The sequence below is a fragment of the Stegodyphus dumicola genome, chromosome 2, assembly GCF_044657685.1.
Source record: "Stegodyphus dumicola isolate Sdum_Otavi_A_Nest chromosome 2, ASM4465768v1".
NCBI classification, from domain to species: domain Eukaryota; kingdom Metazoa; phylum Arthropoda; class Arachnida; order Araneae; family Eresidae; genus Stegodyphus; species Stegodyphus dumicola.
This window is the reverse complement of record NC_140769.1, coordinates 11045444-11067964: the sequence shown is the minus strand read 5'-3', so window position 1 is coordinate 11067964 and position 22521 is coordinate 11045444. Positions and strand designations below refer to the sequence as shown.

Genomic DNA, 22521 nt, shown 5'->3' with positions numbered 1-22521 from the left:
GTCCATACTAGATATTGTTATGGATTTGGTATTTAAATAGCTAATGTTAGAATTATAAATTAAATTGTTTTATTCCCCGTGCAGTGCAATGCGTAATGGAGAAAGCTAAGCCAGAAAATTAAAAATACAAGAGCATGTGCATTTAATAAATAAATATCTCTTTTTGATTTCAAGAACCTGCTAGAACAATCTTGCGTGTGATTTAGAAAGCTTATAAAAAGGAAGAAAGCCTCTCAATGCAGTTAGTTGTTGTTTTAAGAGTTTATTTAGAAATTTGCTCTTGCTAACTGTAGCGAATTTGCAGATTAGCTTTCTCTAGCTATTTTGAATAAAGTTCTGTTGAACGTTTGAGTAGTTAAAAGATAACTACTGTGAGATATTGTAATACTGTACGAATATCTGAGGAAATTTAAGCATTCTGTTTCATTTGTTGTGATAATAACAAATTTTGTCCATCTTTCATCAGACTTGTGCATTCAATTCATAACGAACCCGTACGAACACAACAATTTTTGGTGGCAGCAGTGGGATTTGAATGTCAATAACAAGAGCGATGAAAGAACAACTAAGGCAGTTGATATCAGCCTTTGCCTTGTTTAAGGAAGAAATGAATGTGAGGCAGGAAGAGATGAAATTGGGCCAAGAATCAGTTAAAGAAGAGATTACCTGCATAATAGAAAAATTTGATTGTAGGGAGGGCAGAATAGACGCTGTTGAAAATAAAGCTGCAGAAATTCAAGAAAGAGTTTCTTCTGTGAAAGAACAAATAGAAGAGAGACTTTCTACTGTGGAGTAATGAATTGAAGCAAGAGTTCCAGCCGTTCAACAGTGAATTGAACAACAAATTGAAGAAAAAGTATCTGTCGTCCAAGAACATATGGGACAACAAATTGATGACAGGATTTCTGCAGTAGCCAAAGAAGTTGATAATTTAAAGAAATTCGTAGCAATGGCAGGGAGCAAATCAAATGGCTTTAAATTTCTGCCCATGCCGACTCGTCCCTTTCTGAAGCTATCCACATACGATTGGAAGACCTCCTGACAAGTATATAAGACACAATTTTCTATAGTGGTGGAAGCAAATGGATGGGATCCCCAAGCTCAGACCTGTCATTTCGCCGCTTCTTTGAGAGCAAATGCAGCGGCTATCCTTCAGACTCTTCCCCAAAACCTAGGCTAAATTTCGAAGATCTGTCCGGCACCTTGGAGCTGCAGTTAAGCAAGAAATGTTTAAAAGACTACACCAGGCTTCAAAGTCCCATCAAGAGAACGGAAACACTCCAGGAACTTGCCACAGATGTTGAAAGGCTGTCCCATTTCACCTTTTCGGAGTGCCCGACAGAAACAAGGGAAATCCTGTCCCTGCAATACTTCATGGATGGCATCTGAAATACAGAAAGCTGTGCAAATGGCAGATGTGAAGGACATAAAAAACGCTCTAGTGTATGTCATGAAATTCGAGGCAGCCCAGCAAGAAAATTGTAAAGATCACTACTCAGTCAGAGCTCTACGAGTCCACGAGCCAGTGGATCAGTTGATGGTTCGTTTAGATGATTTAACAAAGGTGTGGTTGTGGAATCCGACTCGATGGAAAGAACTCCGTCCGAAATTACAGTCATCTTGGGATAGTCTGTACACAGTCCTAAACAGGCTGAATGACGTCGTGGTTCGGATCCATAAGTCTTTGAACTCTAAACCTAAAGTCATTCATTACGACAGGTTAGCTCATTACTATGGCCATAGTACGTAGTGTAAATAATTGTAAATAGTGTATGACCATGGTCCTTTTTGTTTCTAAATGTGTATTTGATTTGACTTGTATTTAGTATTTGATTTGTATGTAATATTTGATAGCATTTGATTTGTTTAAGTTAGTTATTGCATTTATTGTTCATGTAGTTGTTATTATAATGTAATGTTTATTATTGCATTTATGCCTTAGTTATAAGTTTTCCCAGGTTTAGTTTTGTCCAGGGATTGTACTGCCCGGGACGTGCAGTCCTTGGGGAAGGGGCAGTGTTATGGATTTGGTATTTAAATAGCTAATGTTAGTAGAATTATAAATTAAATTGTTTTATTCCCTGTGCAGAGCAGCAAGTGATGGAGAAAGATAAGCCGGGAAATTAAAAATACAAGAGCACTTGCATTTAACATTTAATAAATAAATATCTTTCTGATTTCGAGAAATTGCTAGAACAATCTCGCGTGACTTAAAAAGCTTATAAAAAGGAGGAGGAAAACATCTCAATTTAGTTAGTTATTGTTTTAAGAGTTTGTTTAGAAAATGCTCTTGTTAACTGTAGTGAATTCGCAGATTAGCTTTCTCTAGCTATTTTGAATTAAGTTCTGTTGAACGTTTGAGTAGTTAAAAGATAACTACTGCAAGATATTGTAATACTGTACGAATATTTGAGGAAATTTGAGCATTTTGTTTTATTTGTTGTGATAATAATAAATTTTATCCATTTTTCATCGAACTTGTATATTCAATTCATAACGAACCCGTACGCACGCAACAATATCTTTTAATTCTTTTTCAATCTTTTTTGAAACTTCAAAATTTACTTCAGAACTGCTGTTTTCCTGGCTGGCATTGCTGAATTAGTTGTTGGCATAAAAAACTACAATGTTGATCACAGATTCTTTGTAAATCAACAATGGCTTCTTTACAGAAGTAAACGTGAAGGAAACAAAAAGTAAAAAAAATAAAAGTGTATTATATTAGTTTATATTGTTGTAAAGCTGTTAATTTAATAAGAGTTGCTAAGTGTTGAGATTTCAGATACGTCAAAACATGACAGACATCTTATATTTTCTTTTGAAAATAAAATAACGAAAATAGTGAAGAAAATTTGGTATTTGTCTTCTGTAGCAGCCTTGGCAAGAAAGTGGAATCGATGCATCTCTGCACACAAATGGTTACTGATCTGTGCAAGTGGAAGAAACAAACAATTACCTGTCAGAAACAAATAGTAAAAGTCTTTTCATAATTGCACTGTGTCAATATAGCATTTTTTCATTATAAAATACCCATTATTACATAATATTTTCAACCTTCCATCAATAGAAAAAGAAGCTATAATTGATGTTTGAGGCATTATTAGCAGCAACTGCTGAATATTAATCACCAGAAGTCTGCAAAAACGAATTTCTTGGTATGTTTATACATTTTTTTTTAAAAATAAATTGCTAATAAAATTATATTAACTAAAATAATAAATGTAATTTTCTGGGGGTATGTTTAATATTAAACAAAATTTTCTGGCACTTTTTTTAATACATGTTATTTTAAATTACTTACATAATTATATTAAATACGCTAATTAAAAGCTATACAAGTTCTGTCAAATTATGTTACTTTAAATAAATGTAAATACTGTAATAAATTCCTTCTTTTTGTATACATTAAATAGCTTGTACTGAATAGATATTGAATGAATTGTCGATTTATCATTTACTACAATCAATTTTGGTTTGATGAATATTTATAACATATGGCAACAAAAATCAACCTTTTGTAAGCTCAAATTGCTCCTATGCCTGCTTTTTCACCAAGGCCACTGTAAATGTGAAGTTGAACCTCTACCTGATTATTATCTTTATTTTGATGTAATTTAGTAAATCGCGATTGGCAACAGTTGAGTTTTGACATGTACGTTTTCGAGTTTGTTCTATTGTTTACTTTCGTTTTAAGTAATGAGAATAATGACTTTTTGAGATGTTTTTCATGAGTATTTAAAACCTGATGAGTAATATTTTATGCCATTTATGTTCTGAGTATTGCTTTGAGGTGTCAAAGCTAAAACTAACACTTAATTAGACTTGTAAATAGAATTGTAATATTAAACTGTTTGTGTTGTGAGGAGATGTCTTTCATTGGATAATTGATTGTATACTCATTTTCCATCATAATTCTTCTGATATCGAAGGTAAAACGGGATATCTGGCATCCAAGAGACAGGACTGCATTTTTAAGAGTGAGTGAAAAAATATTTTATATTTTCTTTTATTCTTTGTGCATTATAGATATTGTTTTGAAAGATAGAAAGCAACTTAGAAGATTGTTTACTCGAGCATGTAATACTTTTGATGAGGAAGAAATCAAATTAAATCATGCTGATAAAATTAATAAATTAAAGCTAATTGAAGAGAAAGCTTTATTAATAATAACATGTGAAGAGAAATATAAACATTTGTTGTATTCTGAAAATACTTCCGATACCGAAATAGAGAAAGAGGTAGATGAGTCAGAAATGTATATTGATCAATGGAGATCTTTAAAACAGAAGCTAGAAACACTAGTGAGTGAACAATTATCTTCTAAAAATGAAAATTTGAACATTGTTTCGCAGCCGAACACTTTATTACGTTACCCAAAAATAAAATGACCTACTTTTGACGGTAGTGTAAGAAATTGGCGATACTTATGAGGGTTTCAAAAAATTGATGAGGACATTAATATCGATTTTCACGATAAATTTTTGTATTTATCTCAAGCAATGTAAAAAGGCAGTCCTGCTGAAGAATTAATTAAAAGCTATCCCCCAGGGGGTAATAGTTACGAAAAAGCTTTAAAACAGCTGAAAATGCGTTTCGGCAGAGAGGAACTATTGATTCAGGTATAGGTCAGAGACTTATTAGTATTAGTTCTTCAAAAACAGAACACTTCTAAAAATTCATTAAGAAAATTGTTCGATCAACTTGAGAGTAAACTGCGATCACTTGAATTATTAGGTGTTACTAGGGAAAAATATGCTGCAATGCTTTTTCCACTAGTTGAATCATCATTACCCGAAGAAACTCTTGTTGCTTGGCAGCGCTATAGATCTGCTCATCGTAGAATTCGAGAAGAATTTAGATGATTCAGACGAAAGTAAAACTATAATTGAGAAAAGTGATTTAGAATGCATTTTAGAATTTTTACAAGCCGAAGTCGAAGCTGAAGAACGCATTTTTTTAGCCTCTCAAAGTTTCAACAACATCGAAACCAAAAGCAGAAGTAAAACATAATCTTTCATATGAGAAAAAGGTAATAGAGAACAAATGTAAGAGTAGAAAGTTTTCAAATATACCTAGTGCAACAGACCTTCTAACCTCATCTCAAGTATCAAAACAGTGCATATTCTGTTCTAATTCACATTTTTCTGGAGACTGTCTAAAAGTAAAAAAAATACCTTTAAGGCAGAGGGAGTCACTGGTTCATCAATCTCACAAGTGTTTTTTATGTTTGAAATCTGGACATTCAGTCAAGGATTGTAACTTGAAAGCTGGTTGCTTGTGTTGTGGTAAAAAACACCATATTTTTCTGTGTAGAAAGATGCACCAAATAACTATGTCAAAAAATGAAGAATCACCTGAAGTTGAAAAGAAAACTAACATTAGTGCTGAAGTGGATCAATCTCTTTCAAATTTATCTTCTACTCCGGACGTAATGCTTCAAACATTCAAAGTTATAATTAGAAGTAATGGGAAAAAACCCGTCGCAAGAGCTATTATCGATACTGCTTCACAGCGATCATATTCATTAAAAAGTAGAGCTAAAGAAATGAACTATGAACGTCAGAGTTGTGAATATTTACAACACTCTTTATTTGGAGGGAAGGACTCAGGGATATGCAAGCATGATGTATACACTTTATATTTATCGAGTGTGCATGGGAATTATAATTGCGACTTTAAAGTTCTTAGTCAACAAATTATTTGTAAGTCAGTGCCACCTATTGTCAACAAGCTTTGTCTGAAAGAGTTAGCAGCCTGTAATATAAATATTGTGGATGATTGTCAAAATCCTATTGAGATTCTTATTGGGGCTGATGTAGCTGGAAAACTCATGACAGGTGGTCGTCGTGAGTTGCCTTGTGGTCTTGTAGCTATCGAGACCAAATTTGGATGGTCAGTTATGGGACGAATGCCGAATACTTCGAAAAGTGAGTTTTCATCATCGTTCTTAGTTACATCCTTGTTATCTACTGTGGTGACCATAACAGATCTATGGACTTGGGATCACTGACCCATCAGTCAAGAAAAACCAGACTGAACTACAAGAAGCTGCTTGGTTACATTTTCTAAATACAGTTCATATAGTCGATGATCGTTTTGAGGTTGATTTATCCTGGTTGGAATATCATCCACCACTAACAGACTATTTTGACTTAGCCGAGAGAAGACTGAACAAAACTGTTAAACGTCTTAAAATCGAGTCCAATTATGAAGCTCATGGAGATGTTTTCAAGGAATGGCTAGAAGAGGGAGTAATTGAAGAGGCTGATAAAAATTATCAAGGGCAAGTTCTTTACCTTCCTCATCGAGAAGTTATCAAAAAGAATAGCACTACAAAACTCCGACCAGTATTTGATGCTTCAGCCAAAGTAAAGGGATTTCCTAGTCTTAATCACTGCTTAGAAAAAAGCCCAAATCTAATAGAACAGCTTCCGAGTATTTTAACACGCTTTCGGAAAGAAAAGATTGGTGTTATTGCTGATATACGAAGAGCCTTTCTTCAAATAAGTGTTTCACCTACTGATAGAGACTTTTTGCGGTTTTTATGGCTTGATAGTGATGGTCAAATGAAAGTATACAGGCACTGCCGTGTAGTTTTGGTGTAGCAAGTAGCCCTTTTCTTCTAAACTCTACTATTCAGCTTCATTTACAAACTGTTTTAGAGAAAATAGAAACCGGTGAATCCTTATATACGAAAGGTGTCATTCAAAAACTTATGCATAGTTTTTATGTTGACAATTGCGTCAGTTGTGTTAAAAATGAAGAAGAACTCAATCATTTTATTAGCGTATCAACTGAGGTAATGGCTGAGAGAAAATTTGAGCTTAGAGGGTGGGAGTTCAATGATATTAATGCTGATGCTTCTGCTGATATAAATGTGCTCAGTTTAATATGGAATAAAAAATCTGACACTCTAAGGATAAATACTGGTAGTATAAAAGAGTTATGTTTTGAAAAAGTGACTAAGCGCTTAATCTTATCTACAGCTCATAGATTGTTTGATCCTCTTGGTATATGTTGTCCTGTTATCCTTATCCCTAAGTTATTACTTCAAGAAACTTGGAAGCAGAAGATAACTTGGGATGAAGAAGTTGATACCTGTATGAGAACTACATTTTTAAAATGGTTGAAAGATATTGACTATCTGGAAAAGATCCATTTTCCAAGATATTTTGGTTCAAGGAGTACGAGTGAAAATACTTCAGTACATATTTTCTGTGATGCCAGTAAGCATGCTTATGCCGTGGCTGCTTTCATTCGTATAAAAACTTTTGATTCTACTAAAGTAGAACTGATACAAGCCAGGAGTAGAGTTACACCAACTGGAAAAGAAGAAACTACTATCGCGAGATTGGAATTACTTGCAGCTACTATAGCGTCTTGCCTTTTGTCCTCAATTTTGTCTGAGATACAGAGTGAAGAAGTTTACTTCTGGACTGATTCTTCTACTGCTTTAGCATGGATAACGAGAGAAGAAACCTGGAGTGTATTTGTCCAGAATAGGGTGAAGGAAATAAGAAGACTAACAAATAAAAATTCTTGAAGACATATTCCTGGTTGCATGAATCCAGCTGATCTTCCGAGTAGAGGTTGTTCAGCTCTCTCCTTATTGAAATCTCAGTGGTAGTTAGGTCTAAGTTGGCTTTACTTGCCTGAAGAAGATTGGCCTAAAGGTGACTTAAATTTAGATGAGATTGAGATTGTTAGAGAAAAGAAAAAGAGCATAGTTTCTTCTGTAACTAAATGTTTAGTTTCTGCATGCTTGGTTACCAAGAGAGACTGGTATTACAGATATTTTTCCCAATACAAAAGGATAGTTAATCTAATTGCCTGGATCCTAAGATTCACCTCCAATTGTCGAACAGAAAAAACAGTGAGAAAGCATGGAAACCTTGATTCTGATGAAATTTTTGAGGCTGAGAAGTTATTGATCAAAATGGTTCAAGAAGATTGTTTTGTGAATGAAAAGGATAAGAAATTAAGAACTTTAGGAGTATTCAAGGATCAAAGTGGAATCCTCAGACTAAAAACTAAACTTATCGTGAGGATACAGAAGACTTTAAAACGCCAGCTATTCTTCCATCCAATCATGAGGTTGTCAAGAGACTACTGCGATACTATCATGAGAAAAATGCACATGCTGGTACTCAAATTTTAATAAATATTCTACGAGAGAGAGATTTTGGATTCTGAATGCTCGTAAAACTGTGAGATCTATCATCAATCAATGCACAGTGTGTAGAAGATTTTCTGCAAAGAACCTAGAAACTTATACTGGGGCTCCTCCAGAAGATAGATTATGAGAAGCAGCTTTATTTGAAATCTGTGGAGTTGATCTTGCGGGACCAGTAATCCTGAAAGGCAACAAGAAATCTTGGATTTGTTTATTTACCTGCGCCATTTATAGGGCAGTCCATTTAGAGTTGGTTGAATCGATGTCTACTGAGAGTTTTCTACTAGCTCTTAGAAGATTTATAGCTCGTAGAGGACGGAGCAGAATCATATACTGTGACAACAGAACCAATTTTGTTGGTGCTTCAAATGTACTTCAAGACTTAAACTGGAAGCAAATCACTGAAGACACATCTATACCACCAATTCAGTGGAAGTTCAACCCACCAACTGCCTCCTGGTGGGGAGGCTGGTGGGAGAGATTGATAGGAATTTTTAACAAATTGCTGAGACGAGTATTAGGAAGAGCTTCGCTAACTTCTGAAGAAATGAACACGACTCTCTGTGACTGTGAAGCAGTAATTAATTCCCGTCCATTGACATATGTAACTAAAAGTGATGCTACTTTAATGCCTTTAAGTCCATCTCTATTTCTGCAAGATAATCAAATAAGTGGTGTTCCAGATCTTGATGACATTGGGCATAAAAGTCTTAATAAGCGAGTCAAATATAGAGAAAACTTGCAAAAGGATTTGAGAAACAGGTTTAGGTCTGAATATTTAGGAGCACTTATTCAAAAAGCAGGAAACAAAAAAATCTGTGAAAGTGAATATTGGTGATATTGTATTGATAGGAAGTGATAACACCAAGCTAATCAATTGGCCATTAGGTAAAATAATTCAGATTCTTCCAGGAAAAGATGGAATTACAAGACTTGTCAAGCTTAAAACAGCTAATGGACACTTGCTAAGACCAATTCAAAGATTGTATCCACTTGAAGTTTCCAACGATGATCCCATTATTGAGAAATTTTCAACCGCGAAGGTGGGAGGTGAAACCTGTGCCAATTCTTCCTTTGATAACGTGTGTGGACTTGAACCTCAGCTTCAAAAGACTAGAGCAGGTAGTACAATCAAAGTACCTAAGAGACTGGACTTATGAATTACTTATAATTTTCTTTTTGTAACTTATAAAATATTCACAATTTTCTATTGTAAGTTAAATTTTTGAGGTAAAAATATTAACTTAGGTGGGAGGATGTGAAGTTGAACCTCTACCTGATTATTATCTTTATTTTGATGTAATTTAGTAAATCGCGATTGGCAACAGTTGAGTTTTGACATCTACGTTTTCGAGTTTGTTCTATTGTTTACTTTCGTTTTAAGTAATGAGAATAATGACTTTTTGAGATGTTTTTCATGAGTATTTAAAACCTGATGAGTAATATTTTATGCCATTTAATGTTCTGAGTATTGCTTTGAGGTGTCAAAGCTAAAACTAACACTTAATTAGACTTGTAAATAGAATTGTAATATTAAACTGTTTGTGTTGTGACGAGATGTCTTTCATTGGATAATTGATTGTATACTCATTTTCCATCATAATTCTTCTGATATCGAAGGTAAAATGGGATAGTAGAAGATAAATATAAAAAATGTTTATAACAAACAAACAAAAAAAAAAAAAAAAAAAAACCTGATATTTAAACTAGAGTTTGATTTATTTAGAACCACAGTAACTTGAAATTAGCAGCTATAACATAAAAACATGATGCATAAAATAGAAAAACATTTTTATGAATATAAAACATACCTTAACATCATCCAAAATGACAAGAGGGCCATTTACACCAGAAACTGTTTTGTATGCTTAAAAAAATGTTAATAATCAATATTAATAGAAAATATATGCCACAAAATATATTCATCATCACAGTCAAATAAATCAGAATAATCACTTTAAATAATTTTTTTTTTTCAAATTACATTTAAACATCATGGAAATGTTTGTAGCATTTATTCAGATCCAATGATGTAATTAAAATATAAAAGAGTAAGCACTAAATAACAACAGATACATAATGTTTTACCTATAAAAATGATACTAATGATATAATTCTAAAAAGAGAAGACAAAATGGCATATAAAATAATTAAAATACTAGATGTGTTCTAGCAGCCACCCTCCAAAAAAAGGATAAATAGAATACTTTTGAATGAATAGTAAAAAAATGCAACAGTTCTGAATGAATTGTACATTATCAAATGATAATGGCAGACAAGTTACCCTTGATGGTGTAAAACTAATTTTCAGTTTTAAAATTATTTTTCATGAATAGGTGGTTGTTTAGATTGTATTAGTTAATAATTATGCAACATTGAAATATAAACTACAAGCACTTTCATAATACACACTATTGGCTTAAGTAACCTTTAAAAAAAATCAAATAGCATACAAAAATATAAATAAAGTATAATACATCCTAAGTACATATTCTGAATGCTTTTAATAAAACATTTCCCCAATAACCAGTTCAGCTATTATCTATGTTTAATCATATATTTTAGCAACTATGTTAATGACAATGTATAAAAAAACACAGATCTTCCCCCTCCAAATCTTGCATATTTTGTTGAAATACAGAGCACCTCACCTAATTGAAACGTCCATTACTGGTGTATAAAAGAAAGTTTTTTAATTAAAAATATTAAACATTTTGTTTGTAATTTGATGTGATACGATAGATAAGATATGAAATAATTAAAAAACACAGCGGCACCTCTGCATACGAGTAATCTGTTACAAGACCAAGCTTGTATGCCAATCTATTTATAACCTGAAATAATTTTTCCCATTCAAATACATTTAAATGCCATTAACTCATTCCTTTACTCTAAATAATCCCCTATGCATTGTATTATATAGAAAGCTAATAAAACTTTCATAAAACATAATACAAGTATGTAAAAGAGAACATAAAGAAATAAATTAATTTTATAGAGTTTAATTCCTGTATTTTATTTACACATATCATACCTTCATTATATATTACCAGCTTTTGCTACCTTTTTCCTCCACTACTCTTTTACTTTCATTCCAAGTTTCATTCAAATGCATTTCAATAGAACTTGTCCAAAGAAGTTTGTTTCATTCTCTTTTTAAGAGTCTTTCTGAAATGTGTTAAGCAAGTGCGGTAACCAGGACTGTGAAGTCGGTACGGAAAATGACAGACTCCGACTAATGGAATTTTAACGACACTGTCTCCCTTATATATATATATATCTCCCTCATACATATATATATATATATATATATATGTAAACATATAATGGGTTACAGCTTATTTTTTTAATATAAAAGAAGTAGTAGATGCCACAGCAAAAAAACACTGATGGCATAGCAAATTATTTATATTAATTAGCATTTATTATGAAATGGAAAAACTGGCATTAGTTATTTCTAAGAAACATTATAGCTTCGACAAGATTTCCTTTGTTGGAGGGCTATTGTAGATCCGATTTGATAAGCTTCAGAGCTGAAAAGAGTTTTTCCACACTAACTTGAGTAGGAGGAAGAGCTATTACTGTTAAGGATACTTCTTTTATCTTTTCAGGATAGATTTTTTTTATAACTTCTAAAAGAGGTGTCTTGCAAGCAGAATCATTATTTCTCGATTTCTTCATAGGCCATGTAGAAATCTTGTTTGTATTTTTTCATTTTTATATCTAAAGGCTCTTTTCTTTTTATTTTCATTCACTTTGTCTTAGCCTTTTCAATATTATATAAAAATTTTTCTCAAAATCTAATTCATCAATGGAAAAGGATGATAGAGACTCAATTGCAATGTCTGCAGTTTGACTGTCCTGACTCGAATTCTCCAATTGTTCTGAGAATAATTTCATTCTTAATGAAAGTTCATAGATGACTTTCTTTGCCTTTTTAATTTGTTCGTCATCCAAGAAAATTCGGTGTTTCAGATCTCCATATGTTGAACCCAGCTAGATCTCATTGTCTAGCAAACTAGCTTCTCTTTTGCTCATTGAAGAAATTATTCCTTCTGCAATAAACCCTCCATTTCAGAACGAACAAAATCCCATTCTTGCCTCCTGTCAATGCTTCAGATTGCAGCTTTTTTGTGGCTATACATGGTATAGAAAGATGAGTCTCTAATTTTGCAAGATCATTCCACAGTCTTTCTGTTAGTGAAACATTAGGGTTATCTACAGCTTCTAAAAAAGTTCTTAATTCTAAAAAAACCTCTTTATAAATCAAATATGTATTTTCTTATCGCATTGCTTTATCAATAATTGCTCCTTTTCATGCTCGCTTCCTAAGAACGGCATCAATTTTAGGAGTTCTTCCTCCTATTGCTGCTTACCTAAATTTACCAGTGAGATTTGTAACTAAATGAATCGGTTTAATCACTAATAGCAAATATTACATCCACCCTCCTCACTTATATTATTTATTAATAGGTCAATAAAATAGAAAATAACTATTTATTAATGTATACAGTCCATAAATAAAAATAATAACTCAGCTTGTCATTAATTTTTTTCAATTCATTTTAATTTCATTTGAAATTCAAACTGTCCATGGAGTCGACCTGTTTTTAGCTACTCCAGCTCAGACTCCTTTTACCCCGAAACCTGCCTGACTCCGATTCAGACTCCACAGCGTTGGCTGTAACGCAGCATGTTGCAATTTTTTCAGTGAAGTAGGACTCTGCATCCCAGAATACCCTTAATTTAATCTGAAATGATACACTCCTATACCTCCAATTCCTCATTATTAATTTCTTCCAAAAATTTTCTACGCTCCTTGATTTGTACTTTATTTAACTCTTTCATTGTTAAGTTTCTCTGAATGATCCTCAGCAAGTTCATTTACATTTTCCTCATTCACCTCCAGACTATGGAGTTTCCAAGGCACAGAATCTCCTTCAACACTTCCTCTACAGGTTCGAGTTTGAATCTCAAATCTCTTTTGGACACAGCCTCAGACTGCAGCTTCTTCAACACAGTTCTGGCTCTGCTTGAAACACATTGCCTTACCAAACTCATAATTTTCAGGCTTTTTGAAAAAATTTAATGATTCTTCCAGAACTTGCATTAGAGAGATTAATGCTGTCCATCATATCAAAGCAGAGGCAAAACAAGTGTCCAAAGAAGAGTTTTCTAAAATTTGAAATCATCTGTTGATGTATGGGCTATAGAATAGGGATAGTGCTGAAAGCCCTTGAACTTTTCAAGGTTTCAGGAGTTTCTAAACTTCAAAATGTGTTGATCTGTGGCCTGAGGGGATGGTGTTGGAGAACTAACTTTTAACTCTCTGGTTCAGCATTGCCAAGTAAAAGAAGGGCTGCTAGGTTAGTTTTCCTCAGATACTTTTCAACAGCAAAACCAAAGGCCGGGTTGATCCACTCTACGAAGAACTGCCAGCATTTCGTAAATGGTATACAAGCTGATTTTATTTTGTAAGTCGCTAATTGAATCTGAATGCAGCGCAAGGGTCAACCAAACTTTCATGAGTTTGTGGTTACCTTTGTCCTCTATACCATTATGAAAGTCCTGCTTGAGATTTTTTTCCAGAACAGCCATCTTGTCACAGTTGAAGACATGCTGGGAAGGTCTGTACCTACAGTTTCTATCCGTGTTACAAAAGCTTTGAGGAATTCTGCTGCTGCTTTACCTGCCTTATGATGGAATGAATGACAGTTTGCCCTTCAGACATTTCAAATTAGCCATGACTTGCTTTGAATATCTCTTCAGATACATTATTTGAAGAGCATGAAATCATCTCCAGCAAACTAGCATATATAACTCATTTCTTCTCACTGATGCTTGCCTAAGTCATGTTATCTCCTTTAAGCTGCTTTCTCTTCAGCCACGACTGAAACAGTTTCTACATCTTAAGAATAATTGTAATAAAACTCTAAATAACATATGAAAGATACTACTGCAAATTCATCTAAATGCTTCCATTCACAATTCAACGATAAATACTCTAATCCCAAAATCTAAATTATTATTATGAGCAAGAATGTGAATATCTATTAAATGGAAATAGAAAGAATAAACGAAGAAAATTTAAGGGAGCCTTACCAATAAGCATACATTAAAATACAGCAGAGTTCCAATTGCTAAGCTCAATTTTCACTAAAATTATAATCATTATTATTTATATACTTTTAAGATTTTTATTAATATTATTATTACATTAAAGAATAATAATAATTACAAATTATTAATATTACTAGCATATAGTGTGTTTAGTTCAAGTTATATTATCCATATTGTCTCTGAATCATCAGAGTTTTCAGAATAGTAATTCTGGCCATAATCATTCTTAAGATCAGTATAACCTCTAAAGCAATGGAGCAGAATTTCTGAGCAGCACAAATTGCATTAAATGGTACATGATACCACTTTACTTAAAAATATAAATTAAAATACTTATACTTTTCCTTTGTAAAACTTTTATCAGTATGACATTCTTAATAATCCATCCTTATTTTTGAATAAAATAATTTCAATATGCAGTATTTACTATCTGATATTGTGCTAAGTTAGTGATAAAATTATTTTTCTTCAGCTAGTTTATTTATTGATCTTACGCAATTATCCAAATTATGTCATTTAGTCAATTTTTCAGAAAACAGGTTAATAATAAAAAGGAGAGGGGGGGAAGAAAAAAGGGAAGAATAAAATCAAAAATAATTCTTGGTTTCTCTTTAGGAAAAATTTTAATTAAATTCCATAGTCATTCATAAAAGAGAAAATGAAAATCTCTCTCAGAAGTTATATCTTTAATTACTAGCATTTAAATAATGTATAAAATATATCACAGTAAATATTCAAAAAAGAAAGAGGAATAAAATAAAATCTAATTGCAAATTACTTTTATATAAAGAATACTAACTATAATCAATGTAATAAAAATAATCTGAAGCTGCTTTACCAGAAAGGTAAAAAAATACTGACCTAGATCAATTGCAATATACAATTATTAAATTAATCTAAATTTAAATGCTTATATACCTAGAGATTTAAGAATTATGCATTGAGTTAGATGACCTATATACATGAAAATCTAAAAAATTTAGATCTCATATTTGCAAACCTAACCAATGTGAACAATAAGATTTGGAAAATTAAATCTTTATGAAAACTAAAAGTTAACTAATTTTTATAGCTTTCATAATCAACCCCTTCAACCCCCACACAGAATGAATGAAAAAAAAAAAAGGTTTCAATAATAACGCTATAAAATTCAATTTTATGTCCTACTTCAACAATACCTGAAAAGATAAGTAGAGGAATTTATGACTCTATTGTCTGAAGACAGCAAAGGTACATGGAAGAAATAGGCATATTCTTAAGTATATCTATATGCTCTCTATACATATAAAATCTAAGATATTCTAGGTGATTTTCAAATGTAAAGCATCATTTGCAAGGTATATGATATATATATTGCAAGGTATATAATATAATATATTGTTAATAAGTGCATTAAAAATGTTGTTCATAATTAAGTAAAACTACAATTCTATACTTTTTGAAACCACTATCATTTAATAATGTTTATTTTTTATATTACGAAAACACAGTTTAATGCTTTAATTTTTTTATGCTTCTTTTACATTAGTAAATGTTTAAAACGCCCAAATTAAATACCAATATGCTCAATCATATATACATGTTAATTTGAGTATCTGACTCGGAATTAAAAATTCTTACTAATTCTTGGCTGAGATATAAAATCCCTCGTCACAACCAAAGTATGTTCTTTTGCAGCAGCACTTGAACTAATTTCTTTCGGCATTCTTCCTACCTTCACAGACATCTTTTAATCATGTGATAAACAACGATGATCAAGTGAGAAGCAAAATTCACCAGCTCACTTGGCAACGCCTACAGCCACACTTCTCAGCTTCTTCTTGCCCTTTGAGTAAAGAAATAAAAAAAACGATAAAATTGCTTAAATCGAAGTTCAAGTAAGTAAAATAATAATTTAAAAAGAAATATATATATATTTAAAAAAGAAATTAAAATTACTGAACAAAAAGTTAAATCTTAAGAAATTCAACATCAGTTATGCAAGTTATGCCTCTGAAAACATATGGTTTTTACAAATAAAATTATTTTTAATGATTATTATGTGTTGTTAAAATTTTTATTGCGTGAGCTAGGCCTTATAAATATAACTAAAGGAGCTACGCATATAATTTTCGTAGGTCCTCAATTTCTTTGATTTAAGATGAGAGGAAAGTGATTATAAGGAGTTAGAGAATAATTATCATTACAGACAGATTTGTGATACTGAAATTGCAATGGATTTACAGACCATTTATTAATTTTTAGAATATTTTAAACATATTCTTTGGTTTAAGATAAAAGGCTTCCAAGTTCAGAAGATGTAGGGCCCTCAGCATGTTAAATTCGCCACTGGATTATCCTACGGCCTCTAAAATCTAATAGCCTAGATCAAGATCTTAAAGGAGTAGGCGATAATCAGACAATATAGAAGAGCTAGTTGGTTATATTTACACATTTTGATTTTTTGAATTTTCTCACAAGTTTATAACAGAATCACGCAAAAGAGGTACTCAACTACTAGTCAACTTGATAGCAAGATCTTGCGGTGGTGGCTCCATCTAGCGATGAAAGTTGGTAGCTACATAGTGTGCATAGAAAAAAGCAAAGGCGCGATGAGTTTTTGTTTTAGGTATGATAAAACAGATAATCTTGCTGATAAAGAATTGTTGCAATGTTGACTGTGCCAGTTAATTTCTTGTATTAGACTTCGATTCAATTATTTTAGATAAATTTATGGATTATAAGTTTCGGTAATAGAATTATTTTCTTTTTCTGTACTTTGTTTGTGATATATAGATAAATTTATTCACTTTTATCAGTATAGCATTTTCATTTTAATTATTTGATATAAATCTAGTAGTAAAAATTCTTTATATATATATATATATATTCGAACGTCTTGGAGAAGGTGAGAATCGAAGACTCTCCAATTCTCTTTCTCTGAAAGTAATGTGAAAATTTATTACTATTGTTTATTATTATTATTGTTTATTAGTGATTTATTTTTGAAAACGTAAAAATCGTTCATTGCATGTGAACTTGTAAGTCTGTGAAGATACGACGTTAAGATATATTAAGATGAATATTTTTTAAAAATTTATTAGTTCTAATGTTGGCACTTTGATTAGAACTTTAAATTCCGTTTTGGAGTAAAAAAATATTGAAAAACACCAATAAATTGCGTTAGTTAGTAACTAGATATAAGTAATAAAATATATGAATATTTTATCTAAAAATTTTTGTATAAAAATTTCCTATTCAATTAATTCATTTTTACTTTGCTACTTTCTTTATTATCAAATAAATTTTTAATTATTCACTCGGAAGTATGATTATTTCTAAGCAGAAATTACTTTGGTTGACATGTAAAATTCTTACTGTAGTTGTAAATTTAAAAATAATTACAAATATGTGCAATTATTTTAAATGTTCACATTTTAGTATAAGGAATTTAAAATTTTAATGAAAGGGGGCTGTGGAGAAGAATAGGCTGTATTCTGATCATTTTAATCTTATTTGTTTCATAGCAGTTTTGTTGTGCATTTTATTGTGATTCTGTTAAAGAGTATTTTAATTTATTTACCAGGATATCGTACACTAATAATTTTTGCAAAAGTTTTGGCTAATTAGATATTAGTAAAACTATCATAATCAGCCACAAAAATGTTACAATCAATGTCATTTGAGTTTTTTTTTCAGTTTGTGTTCCTAATTTAACAGTAGTAAAAAATTCTTAATGTCTTCAGCAATGGATACCATAACAAATCCAGATACAATTAGAAATATATGTGATAAAAGAATACAGTAGAAACTTGTTCATATATTTCCTGGATTGCATTACAGATCTGCTATTTATAGTATATATAAATGATAGGAGAGGTAGAATTCAGCACATAATTTTATTTCCTTATAATTAATTTTTAGGATAAATATTCTGTATACATCATCATTATGTGTGTGGTAAGCACTCCCACAATTTTATATAGCTTGTTATATCATTAGACAATAGTTGAAGCAAACAAATCAGTAGCACATGTTAGCACAGCGAGAGGAAGGCAGAAAAGTGAGTGTGCCTTTCAGTTGGCCTCTTTGCTTCAATTTTGAACTGTGATTGGATAAAAAATATCCAGAGAGCTAATCTTATGTAATGGCATGATGCAAATTAATTTCCAGATGACACATTTTAAATTCATATATTAGTAGTTTTAAGACTGGAAGAGAGTATAGTCAGATTAAGATGGGTATTGCTAAGTTAAAATAAGTAATTTTCTTTCATCTCTCTCATGATTAAGTTTTGATGTTTTTTCTTTTGAAATTTGGTTTGGATATGATGTTTTATTTAATGAATGAGAGTATATTTAATGTGGTAGACTAGTTTCTAAGCAGTGGGTATTAATTTTGATCAGATTGTTGAAACTGCTGTTTCAAAACATGATTTTAATAAATTTTCACAATTTTACTGAGTTTTGTGTGTTAAAAATAGCACATTTTACACTTCTTATTAGCGTCTGAAAGGGAAATGTTATAGGATTTTTGCACAAAAAAATTGAAGATACTTTACAAGTTGTAACTACACTATTTTGGTGAAAATTCATAACTATATTAAAAGAATTACTGTATTTACTCACTTATTTTTTGTCTTGTTTAAATTAATTTTATCATCTGAAAATCAAAAGGAGAAAATAATTATGTGACTAATTTAATTTCCTACACTCCATTAATAATACGTTGTAATATTAATGTTACAATATCTGAAAAATATCTGGCAGTAACTGAGCTAGACATACTAATTCAGAAGTCAAACAACAAAAGTCAGCGTTATATTTACAAAATGTTCACAGGACTAGTTTCGATGGTTTTACCGAGCTAGACATGTCTGGCTCAATTACCTTGTAAAGGTAATTGAGCCAGACATGTCTAGCATCTCGCATGAATGTCTTGACCACAGATCCCAAGAGTGACATTGGAGAAGAATGATGAATTTTGAAAGATAGACTATGTCACTACAATGACCAGGAATGTAAATACTAGAACTAATCTGGGAATTTTTCAACGATTTTTTTTTTTTTTTTTTTTTTTTCAGAACATTCTAACATTGATAAATTTCATTTAAATAATGCTAATATTTTGAAATTATATTTAAGAAATAACATTAAAATAAATCATTTGTATTTTTCACTGTCATATTATAAAGTTCCATTTTTGCCACATATTATACAATATTTTTGAATGTGAAAAATAAGCAAGGTATGATGCTGTAAAGCACCTTTTACGAAACAGTTCTTAGCAATAGCAAAATAGCTATGTAATTAATTAAAAATGTATTATTATTTTTTTTATAGTAAGAGTTTTTCCCATGTAATTATCTCAGAATTCTCAGAATCTGCATCAGTTTTCTCCAGAGCTTAATTTACGACCGAGCCCACAGGATCCCTGCTTCAGTACTTCTTAACTTTGCAGTTAAATCATAAGTCTACCTGGAGCCTACACTTCTTTTATGTACCTGAGCAAAATTTCAGTAGAAATTACATCTTGAAAATTTTATTTTTAGTAATAAAATTATATTAAAAATCACTTAATAAATTTTAATTTATCTCTTTGTATTTTGAAAAAATTTAACTTACACTATTTAATTATTTTAAGCATTAATTAGTGAATTATTTTAATAATTATTTAATTATTAATGATTTTATTAGTCATTTATTTATTTATTTTTGCTCCTCTTTCCTTTCTTTTTCTTTTCCACATCTAATTTTAGAATTTAAGTCTAGTACATAATTTTAGAATTTAAGTCCTAGTTTTCTTTATAAAATTAATTTTACACTTTTTTCCCTGAGATTTTTTTTTTTTTTTTTTTTTTTTTTTTTTTCAAAATATTTTTGGCTTTATGCTTTTACAGAATTGGTAGAAGTAATTTTTCTTTAGGATTTTAGACATTGCAGCTTGGAAAGTTTAGAAAGATATGAAGGCAAGATTTATAGACCCATGATTCTAGAAGATTCCAGAAAAATGTGACAAAATGGAAAACGTCTCCATGGTATTTAAATGTAATTTCTTACTTTTTGGAGAACGTCTGGAAGAACAATGAAAACATTATAGTTGAATGTTTCACTTCTGATACTAGAATCTTTTTCTTAACATTTTTACCTTCCCTTTATTTTCTCTACTTCTCACTAGAGATGAGCATGGAAAATATCAGAAATGCTTCTTATCATACAGACAGGCATTATAGAAAGAAATTTTTTTACTAATAAAGAAATTGAAAACTGACAATTTAAGGGATTCATGTAGTATGTCTTAATGCATCATACACATGGCTGATACTAGGCATTTTTCCACCTGATGCAGTCTTTGTGGATCTTAATTGCTGCTGCCTGGTGCCTTTCTAAATTCTGCTTCCAGTGCCTGTTCTAAATGCTAAAAGTTTTGCCATTTCTATATTTTGCTGCTCGGTGTGTCACTAAATTCTAAAAGTTATGCCACATTAGCTCTGTAACCGGACCTTATCATCTATATTTCATATTTCTTATAAATGTTCGTATTACTAAAGAAGTAAAATTAGCAGCTTTTTCTATACATTCTAATTTCTTTTATTTTATTTAGAATAACAGAAATCTTTAATTAAATCCAAAAATTCTAAAATGAAAAGGAAGCTGAATACATAAAGAGAAAGAAAATTATTCTTCAATGATGTGTACAGTTATTATTATACAAATTAGTTGTTTACAATTTCAGCCTTTACTATAATTTCCTATTTCTATTTCCTCACCAGAATGCAAATCACTTATGCGGTTTTTAAACCGAGGTTTTTGGAGTGTAAGATAAGAGTGTTTCTGACCTCCACTTGTTCCCTGCGTTAGTTCCTGCCAGCTCTGATAATTTGTAATTATTTGTCTTTGCATTACCGCTGCAAACATTTGAGTTTGTTATGACTTAGAGTTACTAAGCCAGCTTAAAATTAGTTGTTTTAAAATTAATTAGTTGTCTTAAAATTAGTCTTTGACCACTAGTTGATATTTTTAGTTTGAATTTGACTCTTCTTGTCTAATTACATCACCATGAGCTGCAGTTGATTTTGTTAGCATAAGAACATGCCTCTATGTTCTAAGTTTTTTTTTTAAATAAGAAGCTTATTTAAACCTTTGTCTCACTTTGTAGTTACTTTCAGACACAGCAATAATTTGCTTCACATCTGCCAGGGGCTTTTAGACTATTTAACTTTTACCAGATCAAATAAACCCTCATAAGTACATTGTGGAGAGGTTGGCAGGCTAGGAGATAAAACACACAGAAACTAGTGAGGACATTCTTTTGTGTATTGAGACAAATTTCTAATTATTGGAAAAGATGCTTAAATAGAAGGAAATCGATATAAATTACCCAAAATGTCTGGGAAGGATTCAAATTAAAAAGACGCATAAGTATTTTGTTGAGGATTGTTTCTACAAAACATAAATGTCATAAATGTTTTCTAGCTTTTAATGTGTAATTATCTTAGTATCATTTTAGAATCAATGTCATAAATTATAGGTATTTTAAACTGTCAAATTTCATTAGATTGTGATTTTAATAGGGCTTTTTTAACAAATATTGTTAAAAAACAAATAAAATTTGGTACTTATGTATTAACGCAACCACCTGACGCAAGTTGACAATTTTTTAAGATGGAAAGGTTAAAAAGTACTCATCGGGTGTAAGCTTATGGTTTCCAGCCTTTTTTTCAAAAGAAAGACTTCCAAACTACCGATATTTATTGCAGATCGATAAGTATTATCAATATATGAAAAAAAATAATCGTAATAAAAAAGTTGATTTAAAAAGAACATTTACAGTCTATAAATTTAAACAAATTTAAATTTAAATTTTAACAAACATGTATAAAAGTAAAAAAGCAAATTTAAAGCTTAAAAAAAGAAAGAAAGCCAAAAAATCAGAGAATTGCGGAGACTCAGCTTCAAGCAATCCTCGGTAATGACAGCTATCCAGGAAACGCATTTTCTCGTTGTTCCCTTTAGAAAATTTTCAGCAAAATTCTGTATTCCGGCAGAAATTTAAGGGCAGTTTCTTCTACTGCTGGCTGATTCCCCAAACTCATATTTTAAAATTAAGGCAAAAATACCTCAATATTTTTATAAAAACCATTGGAACTTTGAATAGAACAAAAACAGACGCATACAAAAATTTAGGAACTTCCAGCAAATTTAGGGACCGCTAAGGGGGTTGCATTAATATGTAAGAACCTAAAATTT

General features: G+C 31.1%; 2 protein-coding genes across 3 annotated transcripts in view; one reads left to right on the top strand and one right to left on the bottom strand.

The window, feature by feature from the left end:
* The window catches only part of Vha55 (V-type proton ATPase subunit Vha55), a 41840-nt gene extending 25725 nt beyond the window's left edge, over window positions 1-16115 (bottom strand). Inside the window, exons 1-2 of the mRNA XM_085810429.1 lie at window positions 15914-16115; window positions 9985-10040 (exon numbers count right to left, since the gene is read on the bottom strand). Coding sequence (XP_085666555.1) covers window positions 9985-10040; window positions 15914-16019 — 162 coding nt within the window. The 5' untranslated portion in view covers window positions 16020-16115. The remainder of the gene's footprint in view (window positions 1-9984; window positions 10041-15913) is intronic.
* A 719-nt stretch (window positions 16116-16834) lies between these two features.
* Dolk (Dolichol kinase) overlaps window positions 16835-22521 on the top strand; it is a 48184-nt gene continuing 42497 nt past the window's right edge. Inside the window, exon 1 of one of the 2 annotated variants that reach the window (XM_035360559.2) lies at window positions 16835-16901. In XM_035360559.2, the coding sequence (XP_035216450.1) occupies window positions 16837-16901 (65 nt within the window). In that variant the 5' untranslated portion in view covers window positions 16835-16836. Of the gene's footprint in view, window positions 17023-22521 lie in introns of both variants that reach the window. The other variant, XM_035360560.2, reaches the window with a different exon arrangement.